General features: G+C 44.9%; 1 protein-coding gene across 1 annotated transcript; it reads right to left on the reverse strand.

Annotated features, from left to right (window-relative positions):
• Positions 1-777: 777 nt before the first annotated feature.
• Positions 778-11,285, reverse strand: LOC120584944 (pepsin B-like). Its single transcript, XM_039841001.1, is given in 5 exon segments — positions 778-964; positions 4,751-4,950; positions 5,644-5,762; positions 6,276-6,393; positions 11,073-11,285. Coding segments are annotated over 5 exon segments (837 nt in total).
• Positions 11,286-14,140: the final 2,855 nt, after the last annotated feature.

The raw sequence follows: 14,140 nt of genomic DNA on the forward strand, positions 1-14,140 counted from the left end.
AGTAGGAGAGACCGCGCTGCAGACCAAGCTCGGTTACCCTCAGTACCAGGCCCATGGTGGCTCAGCAAAAGGACCAGCGCACCTCAAGGCCTGAGGCTGTCTGCCAGTTGCCCGTAAGTCTCCACAGCTGAAAGAGCCTTTGGTTGGCTTAGGAGTTGGGTGGGTCAGGGATCCAGGGAATTATAGGGATAAAGTGTACAGATTTTACCCAGTCAATGCAGAATCATGTTTTGTTCCAGTGCTGAATCTGCAGCTTCTTATAAAAGACTCAGATCACAGCAAAGGTAGCTGTGGCCTGCCTCATGCCTGCAGGCACCCAAGATGCTTTCCCGAAATACTGTAGCTTGGGGTGGGATTTGTGGCCTGCCACAGAAAGTCTCTCTCGGGATGCACTGGCTGTGCACCAGCCATGTGAACTGAGGTCTGTTGGTTTGCTGTCGAATTTGCAGCCCAGGGAAAGCACAGGGTGGAGCTGGTTACTGGGCAATGAGCCTACCATGAGCAATTTGTGGGTTGGGTAGTGCAGGGTCTCAGGGAGACATAGCGAGCCAATTCTGTCTGGCCAACGTAGATTGCTGCCAGAGCTGAGCCCATGGACTTCCACAAAAGACACAGTTCACAGTGAGGGCAGCCGCTGTCCACCTTGGGCCCATAGACCCCAGGAATCTGCCCAAGAGACACTGCAGTTCAGGCTGGCACCAATGGCCTGCTGCTAAAAATCTCCTTCATAAAGTGTGGGTCGCATGCAGGCATTGCAAGCTGAGGGCTGCTTCTTGCTCACAAATGCATGGCCCAAGGAAGGTGCAGGGTGGGGCTGACTGCCTGGACAATTTGTGGGCTAGGTGGAGCAGGGTCCCAGGAAGACATGGGGTGGAGCAGGCCAATCTCACTCAGCCAATGCAGCTTCAGAATTGGCCGAACGGGTGGAGTGTCCAACACTGGCAAGATGGCGCCCATCTCTAGTCTGCCCCGCAGGAGGGCCCACAAAGGTAACAATGGTGGCTGTCTCTCCAGCCCTTGCTCCAGTGCTACACAACTCAGTCCTTCCCCGTATGTTTCCTATACCTCCCAAGCTGCTGACCCTCCGCTGGTACCCAGGGTGAGTGTCTGCGACCGAGTCTGTGTGCAAGCCCTTTAAGGGGGATGTCTAGTTTTTTAGGCTCCTTCTGTCTCACTTGGACAGCCAGAACCCCTACTGATTTTTACAGTAAGATTTTGTGGAATCTCCTCTTCCCGGGGCTGGAACTCTGGGCTGGAGAGCCCCTGTGTGGGGCTAGGGACCCTCGTTCCTTCAGGGAGGCCTCTGTAGCTGTGCTCTCCTACCTGGTGCTCAGTCACCATGCATGGGTACAGGACCAGCCAGCTTCATGTCTCCAACTGGTCTCGATGTGGCTTTTTCTTTATAGCCTCAGATGTATGTGTTAGGATCAGCTAGACTTCAAGTAGTTCTCCAAGTTGTTTGTTTTATAATTTGGTTGTAATTTTAATGCGATCCTGGGAAGAGGCAAACCCTGCTTTTACCGAGCCCACCATCTTGACCAGAACTTCCTCCTTTCCTGTCTTTAAGATCTGGTTTTACAGATACTTGATTGTTCAGCATTCCCCTCGAACACTCCTTTATTCCCTCACACTTCCATTTCTCTATTCGTGCAGTTCCCTTCTCTGACAATGCCATTTCCATTCTTCTCTAACAAACTTCTACTTATTATTCACTGTTTCAAATGTTACCAACTTTTAAACTCAAGCAGAATTTACCATTTCTTCCTCATTCTTATCACATTTACATATTCCATCATGGCACTCATCCATTGCAGCACTCAATTGGGCGTGTACATTTGTCTCTCCACTAGACAGAAAGCTTCCTGGGACACTTTTTTCATCTTTTTTTCCTATAGGGTCTTGAAAGGTGCATAGCTCTATGCTACTCGATGAATTCTAATATCCCTGAGGTATCTCAATGATATCTAATATCCTTCATGAATTCCCCAAGCTGACGATATCCCGTTTATCTTCTTTGCTCCAGTTGAGATAGCAAAATATGTTGTATCCTTTAAGATCTCCTTTCCATAGTTCCTTCATCCTTGAATATCTGTGATCTATATCCTCAGTACTGACCATAGTATTTAGCATATGATGCGTGCTCAATAAATATTTGTTGAAATAAATCAAAGCATTGCAAATAAACATTGAGCGTGTACTAGTACATGTCATGTGACAGAGTCCTTCCCTGGAGTAACCCCTCATACTGGTTCTCAACCTGTAGTTCTCTGTCTTTTCTCATCCTATGATCCTAGGATCAAAAACTCTGGGCTCCAGTCAGTCCTTATTTTAAATAAACAAATCTCTTATTTTCCAGTTTTTTCCCATTTCTGGAAAATCTCCTACTGATACACATCTGGGGTCTTTCATGACACCCTAAGTCACTTTTTTACTCACCCTCAAACTAGCTTCAGTCTTTTCCTCCTGAGATCAGCCCCATAGAAAGAAGTTTGTACTTCTGGGCCCTGAAGATCCACCCACCAATCACCAGCAGCAAAACTACATTTTCATTACTAATGAGGAAGCATAAAGAAATGACACAGCGAAGTCCGTTTAGTCAAACCTGAGGGAATTGCTTACTGAAGTCGAAGTGGGCTTCTCTTAGACGCATGGTTCTGGCACCAAGATCAGAACCATGTCAGGAACCTCTTCCTGCCTCTCAAAGCGTCAACTTTATGCTAACCATTCAGATCAGAGCATCCACACTACAGTTCTCAGACCAGCAAGGCCACCCCAGTCCTTCCAGGAGCAGAGAGAAAGAGACTAGACTGAGTGGAAGAGAGCCCTCCCCTTAGGCGTATGGGGTCTTGTAGACGACTTCACTCTCTGACTGGAGACACTCTCACAGAGGGAATGGTGAACATGTACCCATGAGAGTTGGAGGCTGTCCCACCACCATCACCATCACCACCCCAAATTGTCAATTGCATCACCTTTTTGAAAACAGAAACAGGGGATCTTCCAAATGGGGTTGACTCTTCCCGTACAGGTCTCAGTCAAAAGGCAATGCTCCTAGAAAATTCCTTAACTGAGGTTAATTCAGTCAGTCTTTGAAGCTACTTTCCTTTTATGTTCCTCTGGCAATTCTGGACTTCCCCTTGCTCGCTGCCCTCAGCTATGTGGCTTCAGAGGGACACAGGCTTGGTTACTGTAGGGGCTTCCAGTTCAGAAGTAAGGGTGGGGAAAGGGAAATAAAAGATTAGAGCAATGAAGCCAATTGTTTTGGCTGAGGAAAAGGAAGGCACTTTGATTTTTGTCAAGGTGCTTTATCGTTTTCATTCCTCTCTCCTCTAGAGTTGCCTATGCCACATTGGATACTTCAGCTCAGAGTGGTGAGATGGGCTTTGAGTTTCAAGTTCACTATGCATATTTTCTATCCCTTCTCGTTCCCTGTTACCTTCCAGCTCTTTCTCTTTAAATTCTCCTTTTCTTCCCACCTCTGTGAATCTCTCTTTCTCTTTCTCTCTCTCTCTCTCTCTCCCCAGTATCTCCCCTCCCCTCCAATTATCTATCACAGAAAAGATATATGCAAGTTAAGTGACTGTGTGAAGCAGCCTGAAAGTACCAGTAAGGAATAAAGGAGACTGAAAATTCCAAATAAAATATTCAAAATTTTAAAAACTGTACTGTTCTTGCCATTTTAAAAAAACCACACACACCTGTTTTCTGGTCAGATTTTGGCCTTCGGAGCACCTGTTTGACATGCCATTTTCTTTTTTCTTTAACATTCTTAAATCAGGGATTACTCTGGTTTCTGTTCTTTTCTAAGAATGGAGAGAAAAATATGTTAGAGGAGAGCATGCCGGGAGGGGTGATAACCTCTGTCAGAGTTCCTGATGCAGATGCCACCACATCCTTACCATCTGTGCTGCAGCTCTGTGCTCAGAGACCTCCACTCCTGGATCCTCTCCCATTGATTAACAGGTCCCCTAAAATAGCTGTTGCTAAGTTTCAATTTAGAATAAACTAAGAAAAGCAGAACACACACACACAAAAAGATATTTTGGAAGGGACTTCAAAGACATGTGGTGTTTCTTGATTTATTAGTTACAGGAAGTAAGACTCTAGTGAGCAGAAGGGGTCAGGGTAGTTAAAAATGCTGCTGTCAGCCCACAGAAACTTTAGGGTAATCCCGCAGTTCTGGAGGGAAGGTGGAGACAGCTGCCTCTCGTTAGGCGGAGAAGGCAAAGCCCACCCTGTTGTTGGTCGTGTTTAGACAGAGTAATACTCCCTGAGGAAGACACCTCCTAGAATCCACATGGAGCTATCCAGTCAGGGAGGGCAGATAGGTAGCCTCAAGTCCAAGCCTGCAGTGGTCATTGTTCTAAAGAGACAGAGGACATGAGGATACAACCAGTCTCACTATGGAGACCTTTCCGCACAGGAACTGCCCCTATCCTGTATTCCATGACACCCATGGGGGTCTCTGAATTATTGTTCACACTCAGCCTTGCCGCTGGGGATTCCCTGTGGCTGCCCAGATGTGAGCTGGGACATGGAATTTCCAGGGAGCCTGGGGAGTGAAGACATAGGCAGAGGGAGGCAGAGGGAGCTGGGACCTGCTGATGATGAAGGCGATGGCGGGCATGCTTATAGAGTTTTCTGACATAATGTATTTGATTTGTTAAGCTGGGCCTTGTCTGATATTAAGTTGTCAAAAGCCAGCATAGGTCCTCATTTGCTGAGCTCTTCCCAGGACGTGGCTTCTTACCGAGAGGAGTAGAAGGTGAAGATGGGTTGGGTGAGCCGGCCCTGCTGCAGCACCGTCTGCATAGCTGCTGGGGCATTCCCCACCGCCACATCTGGGCAGGCCATTCCCAAGATCCCATCAAAGTCTGGATAGTAGAAGGGAGTGCTGGGCTCGTTCTCACTCGGGCCGAACTCTTGGTTATTGATGACAATATTCTGAACCTGGGGCAGCAGACAGAAGAGCCTAACAATTGACATGGACAAAGCCTTTCTAGACTTGGGTGCCCAGGATGTGGAAGCTAGTACCTCTTCTGGGGAGAGGAAGTTGGCTTCTTTCATGCTGAGCTCAATCATGCGTGTGGGTGAGGAAGGCGAAAGGGCAACAGTTTCACCCAACCACGTGTTTTAGAAACAAGAGTGTGGGTGCTGGGGAAGCAGAGGCCACTGTTTTCTGAAGTTATAGTTTCCACTTCATTGTACAATGAGAGGACTGTGACTGGTTTTATATCGAACAACCCATGTTCAAGAATGAAAGAGAAACTGTGGGCGTTACTCATAGAGAAATAGGAAAATAGTGAAAGAGCAGGTCTTCAAATATCCAGAGTGAGATTGTGTGGAGGAGGAAGCAGGTTTTTTCTATGTGGTTCCAGAGGGTGGAGTTCAGTCCAGGGAGCAAAGTCACCAGAAGACACGACAACTTTGACTCATAGAAAGCTTTCTGCAGTCAGGACTGCTGCGGAAGCAATTCCTGTTTGGGGAGGAAGGTTGAATTCGATGATCTTTGACATCTTTTCCAACTCTCAGCTCCTGGGAAGGTTGTACCTACTTAGTAATCATGATTTCTCTCTCAGCTTAAGGCTCCAGAAAACGGGAGCCCAACCACAAACCCTTAGAAGCTATGAGAACATCCCCCGCAGTCATGGTGTCATATCCCAAGACCACACTCGGGCTGCCACTCCCATAGGACAGTGTATAGATTTACCTGCTGTTTCTGAAGGTGGAGGACAAGTTGGGGCTGAACCTGTTGTGATTGGTTGGAGAAAGGCAGAATGGGTTATTAATGTCATTCACCACTTCCTGAAATACTTGGAGGCAACTTACTCCCAATGGGATCATCGGATCAAGTCTGGGAGGGGGCTCAGCCTCAGATCATTTGTGATAGAGACAAACCGTGTTAGCCCCAGAAAAGCCTGTCCCCTGGGATGACAAACGTTGCCCAAATTCCTTCCAATCTACCATTCCCTGAGGAATGAATCACCTCGAAAGTGCCAGGAATCCTGGCCCACAAAAAAGAGCTGAGGGAAAGGGACAGTATAGGAGGGATGGAAGTGTTAGTCTGTTTCTTCTGTCTCTTTCCGGAGTTGTCAGCACTTCTAAAATGTAGACTGAGGGCAAGATTTCTAGATATTCCTAATTTAAGGAGGATGAGAGAATGGATATGCACAGAGATCTCCGGAGTTGACATTACAAGCCTGTGCTCAGCCCTCGCGCGGCCTCTCTTTCTGTTCCCATCCATGGGCAGATAGTGATGGTGGGTATGTACTCACAGCGAGCCTGGCTGTGGCAGTAGGTGGAGGGTACCCACAGGTAGGAGGAGCCCATGTCAAAGAGAACCAGGAAATTTTGGGGTGGTGTCTCAATGCTGATATCCCCAAAATAAAGAGCCTGTGAAAGAAGATTTGTACCCTCATTAAGAAGCCAAGTCTTGTCCTAAGGATGGGGAAGAAGCTGACCCACTGGAAGCCACATTTTGCCAAAATCATTTCCTTTGGGGAATAAGAGACTTCTCTGACAACTTTTCTACCCCATGTGGGACCAAGCTCCTCTCAATATTTTACTTGTTTCCCCCCTATTTGTTAGCCTTTGACCAGCTGAGACAGCCTTGCAAGACAATATCCTACTCTAAATGTGTTTTCTATTTTGTAATAAAATGATACCTCCACAGGTATATCATGCTAGAACACCCAAATTTGGAGAAGCAATCATTTTTTTTCTCCTTTCCAAGTGTCTATCCACCCTGCCACATCTCACACACACACACACACATACGCATACCACTCATTTCAAGTCTTGGCCCCCAGTGGTTGTTCAGTTCATGATATCAAGAGACAATAAGACTGTCTCTCTAAGAGACCTGCAGAAGAAGGCCTTTGTGCTTACCTAGCTTGTCATGCTCCCTTAGGACTGGAATTTACAATGAAGCTGAATCCCAATACACACCTTTCCACACCCTCTGAGAGGTGTAGACAAAGCAAGACCAAGATGAGGATCTTCATGGTGCTGATTTTCAACTGCCCACCAACACGCAGGACACAGTAGCAGACCCAAGTGTCGAGACACACAGAGGGAGGTTGGGTCCCCCTCTTATACCCTAATCTCCCTGCACTTCTCTAGGCACGTGGGCATTTCTACCTTTATAAAAGCTTGCGCCTCTACCCATTCATGGATTCTGTTTGTTTTTTCCTTTGGCAAGCATCAAGGACTTTAATATCCACTCTATGGTCAATTTAAAAAGCAATTAATGGCTTTGCTGATGGAATCTAAAGATTAGGATGAGATAACAAATGTAAAATGCACTGAGGACAAAAGATCCTGGTACCCTTCCTTGTCTACTGAAAAATGGGTGCTGGCAATGGAACAATTTGCTCTTTAGCTGAAAAAGGGCCTGTGCTTTCTGGAGATTGACAGTCTCCTCTCTCCTCCTTTTCCTCCCTCTTCCTCTGATCGGTCTCATCTCTAGCCTTCCATATATGATTCTCACAGTGCATGACACTCTACTCTTTATTTCCAGCTCCTCAGGTCATGAATTAGCCAACATTTATTGAGCGCCTATTCCATGCCCATCTCTGTACTCAGCTCTGGGAGTGCAAAGATAATTAAGAAAAGGTCCTTGTATGCAGTGCCTGCATTCCTGCTGGAATGACTGATGCATAATCAAATTATGAGGAGCTATAATTACTCTAGGCATTTAAATGTGTGTCGAACAAATGAGAGGGATGAAAACAGTATTAATTAAGCAAGCAGAAAGAGGGAGTGATAGCTCCCAGTGGGACGGAAAAGCCTCCACAGAAGAGGTAACATTTGAGTAAGGATCTTGCAGGACGTTAGATGAGGACGTAAGAGAAGCGGAAAAGTCATAACAAGCAGAAGTAAAGCTTGACCAGTGGTACAAAGGAATGAAATCGTGTGATGAATTCAGAGAACATTGCAACCAGAATGGCCAGAAGAGCAATTCTCAACGTATTTCCTCGCCAGCCAAGACACCAAGACACATCCGAAGAACGTGCACTGGATCTGCACAATTCTCATCATGCCAATTATAGCTCTGAAATGTTTCCACTAAAGAAACCATCTGAAATGGGAAGGACTTGTAATGCTAAAATAGAAATACTCTTGAGTCTACAATATTATATTAAAGCAGTATGTATTCTTTATCCTCAATATTTTAACTATTATTCTATCAAGTTACTAATGACATGCTTCCTGATCGATTACAACGTACCAGGGACAGAACTACTGGACTAGAATACTAGGAATCTCTTTGATTGTAAACAGATTATAAGATGGACCTTATATACCATGATAAGCAATACTGACTTTATTTTGTAAGCAGTAAGGAGCCATTGAAGTTTTTTTAATCCAGCAAATGACACACTTAATACCTTCTATATACCATTTATTAGTCTTTTAGATTGTAGCATTTTTAGAAGCATTAGTGGGAAAGGCCAGTTACCAAAAACAATTCCCTGAGTAAAGTTGTAGCTGGCATGAGAGAAGTTACTGGAACTTTGTCATGAATCTACTCTTGAAGTCATCGAGCTATGCACAAACCCAGATAAGTTTTCAGTTTCATGTGTATGATTTAATGTTTCTTTAGAGAAATAAATTCTTAAAAGGAAACTTAAGAGCTATACGGGATATGTTTATAACAATAATACTCACCTACTGAACACCGATTTTGTGCCAGGCGCATATGTCATGTAACCGTTGTAATTTAACATCCCCATGATCACATAGGCAGAGCTGGGACTTCAAGTCTGGTTTTTCTGAACTCGACCTCTGTCTAACCAAAGCCTCGCAAACTCTTTGTTTCGATGTGTGTAAAAGTATCAACTTTAACAGTAATGACAAAGATTTATATTTCATTTAATTTTTTTTGCGGGAAGATATTCTAATTGCTTTTCTCATACTTCCCCAGTTTTCTTCCTGGCCCCGTAAAAATTATAACCCCACGTGCTGCTGCCACCTGGTGGCGATGTCTCTAATTTACACAAAAAACGTTTTTTGTACTATTGAAAGGGCCCTTTTATGTGACTCTCCAAAATTCAAATTAGAAAGTGACAAAAGCTCATAACATCTTCTCTGTGGCTCACTTTCCAAGGTGTGGACAACCTGTGCCTGTTTATTAGTTATGCCCGTCTGAGCCTGCGCCCAGCCTCTATCCCACCCTCATTAATCAGCCGAACCATCGCCTTGCCGGCGGTTCTTATGACTTCTCCGGTCCCGCGTCTTTGCCTCTGGCCTCTTGTCGACTCTTAACACTTTAGGCGCTTTCGCCTACATTTATTGACTGATATCCTATAAGAAGGAAGAGCTGTCCCTTCTTCCCCATTTGCTTATTCTATTATTCATTAATAGCATAAGGACTCGTGCTATTCTATGGGTTACAACCAATTATTATCATTATTTTGTTGCTTGGATTGTCCCAGTTTGGGCCACTGGGAATCTCTTCAGCGTGGCTCTTGTGTCTCTCCAACATGGCCCCACCGTGTTGTGAGTACTTCCTTATTATCTGGGAACATACGAGATTCCAGTCCTTTCTTGCACTTTCCAGCACGAGAATCAGCCTTTCCTTCAAGGGTCCCCAGTTCCTTCTACGGGAGAATAAACTTTAGAAATCAAGATCTGGGCGTTAGATATTTATGTCAACTGTAACTGAAAAAAATTTTAATTTAATAATATGAAATTATATATCTTAGCCCTAAAAAAAAATTTTTTTTTTAAGGATCTGGGCATTAGAGGTATTAATTGCTTCTGAGATGTCTATTTTTATAGACATCTATATCTATTTTTATATAGACATCTATATCTATTTTTATATTGACTTATTTCATATATACTTATATACTTTTAGAACTACGATTTTGTATTTATACCTCCAACACCACAGGGTAAATTTTAATCTTTCCCTCTCTAGCCTGTTTGCAAGCCACTATGTTTGGGGGTTGGTTTGTTATGCAACTTAACCGATTTGTGATTTATGCTGTGGCAACACGGGCCTGTGGCCTGTACTCACACGTGTGTGAACACATCCTTCGCCGGCTTCAGTCATTTTTGAGAAGTGCTTGGATCTATAGGCGTTTTAATTTGATACCCTTATTTTAAAGACTTAGAGGCTGCACTTCTAAAAGAAAAGGTAACATCAGCGATAGGTATGGTACCCGCTCTGAGCACCACCGTCCCCCAGAAGGGAAAGGCTAGAAATTGATCCTGTGTCTATACGAACTTATGAAGGTTGATCATGCCCAGGAAAACACTCCATAGGTAGATTTCAGTGTGTAGTAAGTGGGAATTGATGTTTCTGGAGGAGACCTAGGGAAAGTATGCAGGTAACACACAAAAACACTGTGTGTACCTTTCTCTCAACCACTTCTTATGGTACGAATGGGTGGGGGGGGTGTTTCTTTTCAGAGACCACTAAGATTTTACCAAGTAGGGGATAAATATGGAAGATTCAACTTCCCCCTCCTTCTCCCAGTCTCCCTTGAGGATTGAGAAAAACTGCTCTAGAAGAGATTCTGGCTCTGACCAGCAGCGAAGCGAGCAGTGGTTCATGGCAGAGAGGGAAGCACATCATCCACTCTGGAAAACATCAGTGTGGCCAGACACAACTCCCTCTCCAAACATAGCAGTAGGAGAAAGTGACTTTAAGCTGAAATTGGGTTGAACAGGTCATTTCAAGAAAATAACCTCAGACAACTCAGATGGATTCTTGTGTTTCCAGTTTATTCAACAGAAAAGAGGTTACCTCACTGTGGCTTTGAGGCCTGCTTTGTCCCATGAGTGGTTTATGAATGGCTGGGCACAGACAGCCACTGTCAGGTGACCTAGACGAGAAGATGAGGGCTTTCCCCAGCTGTTGCCCACCAACAAAGCTTGGGCTTCTTGATCTACAGCAGAGTTTTCTGGGTTTTCTTTCTTTAGAGAGAGAGGACTTGTTGGAAGGGTCATTAAGTTGACAGAAGAATGGTTGTCAAAAAAGGAATGCGTCCTGGGAGCTAGATGACAGGGCCGGAGAGTAACGCCCTGTTTTCAGCATCCATCTAAACACCAAAGTAACCTACCTGGGGGCCAGTGTCCACCTTGGAAGTCAAATTCTTTCCTCTTAGCATCTTAGTGTGCCCATCAGGGATAACTGTCATCTTTCTGGAGGGGAGAGTCATCTTTTCAGGTGCTATAGACTTCCTTCTAGGGAGCATGATCTTCACTCCAGAGGGCTCAGTATGAAGATGCGTGAAGGCAATAGTCATCTCAGACTGATGACCCACAGGAGTCATGGTCTTCTCTGCAGGAGTCTCAGTCTTCCCTTCTAGAACTGCAGTATGCTTTCCAAAGGACAATTTGTCCTATGCAAGGGTCGCAACCCAACCTCTGGGGACTATAGTCATATTTTCAGTCTTCCTACAGGTCTCAGTGGCCATAACCTCTCTTCCTAGGAGCAAAATCCCAGAATCAGCGGCCAATGTCTTGGGCACACTCAGCCTTTCAGGGCTAGTTCTTGAAGAATTCACAGTAGACAAGAGTCAAAATTTTGGTGAAGGAGTTGCACTGGACCCAAGAAAATCATAGGAAAGGATGAGATTGCTACCTCTTCCTCCCCATCCCCATTGATTACTGGCAGGACCAGAATCACTCCAGGACTGAAGTACCTGCTTCCAAAAGCCAGAATTGGAGGATTTCATGAAGCACCCACTTGAGGATGTGGATGAAATCTCACCACAGAAGCCCTGCTCCCCCACCTCATCACATTTACGTGACTCCGGGCGCCCATGGGAACTCAGCAGATTTGCTACATTTCTGGTGAATGACTCCAAGAAGGAGCCTGCCCGTTCTCTATGCTCAAGTCCTCACTTTGACCTCTCTGTGCCTTCAGCAAGACCTTGCCCTCAATGCTTAATTCCTTACTTGTTGAATCCTCAAGAAGAAACCCTGTGTCTCCACAGTGGGAGTGACCAGGAACAGTGCTGAGGGCAAAGAGGCTGCTCTAGACAACATGTAGTAAGGAACCGAGTTGGGGTCCTATCTCTGCCCCTGACTAGCTGTTACCCATCTGAGCCCCAGTCTCCTTATTCATAATATAAGGATTATAAACTATCTGCAAGGATGTTTCAGCTCCAGCGTGTCAGGTTCCATCTCCTGTCTGCCAGAATAGTTTTTACTATCAAAGAGATGTCAAAAGAAACCTAAATTCCTTTTCTGGTCCTTGTCCTATAAAGCAGGAAGCAGGAAACACACACACACACACACACACATACACACACACACACACACACACACACACACACACAACAAACAAAAAAAGAAACAGAGAAATAAACTAATATATATTGAGTGCTAACTATGAGTCTGCACAGTTTTCATTCCATATCTCATTTAATTCTTATAATAATGTCATGAGTATAAGAATTATTCCCATTTTACAGACACAGAAAACAAAGCTCAGAGAGGTCAAACGGAGTACACATCTAAACCAAGATTAGGAAACAGATTAGCTTGAGAATAATCAAATCTTATTCTCTTCTCTCAATGTCATGTCACCACCAAATCCTTTAAATCTAACAGAAAGGACTTATCCTGGACCTGCGTATGCAACTTTCAACTCCAGCTCTAAGTCATAGCTACTGACCAGCCTGCAACAGGAGGTTATTCAACATGTAGACAAGGGGGAAAGGGCCAGTGCTACAGAAAATGCCCCTGATGTCATCCAGGTCCAATGTCCACACCATGCCCCACCCCGCCGCCAAAAATGTTCTCTCTTTATGAACAATGCCTGAAAAAGTAGTAGTCAGTCAACCTCCTGTACTGCCCATTCTCCAGGCTGGGTACAATGGCAAAAAAGAGAAGACAGACTGTCAGGAGGCAATACAGCAGGATGGTTGGGAGGATAGTCTGTGTTTAAATCTAACCTCTACCACTTATTAGCTATGGAGTCTTGAAAAACTGAGATTTCATCTCTTCGAAATAAAAAAGATTGAAGTAGATGAGATTAGGAAACCCCAGTTAGTTTGGATATGCCTGAAATTCACCCACTGTAGTCATCTGCACATTTTCATCCTCCACCTGGTACACACACAGAGAGAGAGAGAGAGAGAGAGAGAGAGAGAGAGAGAGAGAAACAGACAAGGGCCTCATGGTAGCCAGAGGGAAATTATATGCTGGAGTAAGAAAGGATCAAGTTCTTACCTTGTGTCTGAAGCTAATGGCATCATCATAGCCAACCCACTTCTCCCCATTGTAGGCGCATGAGACACACTGATAATCAATCCAGCACTTCTTTGCTCTCTGGAGAAAGCAAATCTGCCAGAAGGATGACAGATTACTTCTGCGAAGTGCCATGGAGAGAAGCACCAGCAGACACATACTTCCTTGCTCAGAAATGAAGAATCCAAGAATCCCTCCCCAGAGGATGAGAAGAAGCTAGACAGAAGAGGGAGAGGGGAAGCCCCTCACAAAGGACCTGCCCCCTATTCTGAATGAATTCCCGCTCTTACATTCCTTCCTCTAATGTCCATGATGGAAGACAGGGAAGAGACTAAGGAGCGGGCGACTTCCTTCAGGAAGCAGACCTGGGTTTGCAAAACCATGCCAATGCCAAACTACCAGCAGCAGTGAACCTGACCCTTGACCAAGCCTGTACCTTTTTCAAAGAGTTTTCATGAATAAGTCTCCCCTCTGTTCATTAGAAAGCAGCATAAACTGCCCCATCTAGGTAGTTATCAAACTAGTATTTGAACCTCTAATAAATGTAAGGGTCTCAAAGGCAAAGAGAAATAGGTTATTATAATCAATCAAGCATCTGAGTGTCAGCTGGGTGCCCAGCATCGTACTGGAACCATATGCTGCAGAGGACAGTGTTCAAGACGGGTTGCAGAAGCTAATGCCTGTCTTTTTTTTTTTGTTGTTCTTTAAAAGTTCCATCAAAATCTCTTTGACCCATAATGTCCTTCAAGAACACTATTTCAACTATGCTGTGACTCATCACCATGCGTCACTGGATTAGCGGGAAAGCATCTCCACCAAGTCGGCACAGAGCAAGGATTGGAGAGACACTGACACCTCCATTACTACCTACGGCCAAGGCTTAGCCCTCCACCCCTCACCCCTACACACCTTGTGCCTTTGTACCGCTGTC

Source organism: Pteropus medius, unplaced genomic scaffold (genome assembly GCF_902729225.1).
Source record: "Pteropus medius unplaced genomic scaffold, Ma_sr-lr_union100, whole genome shotgun sequence".
Lineage (NCBI taxonomy): Eukaryota > Metazoa > Chordata > Mammalia > Chiroptera > Pteropodidae > Pteropus > Pteropus medius.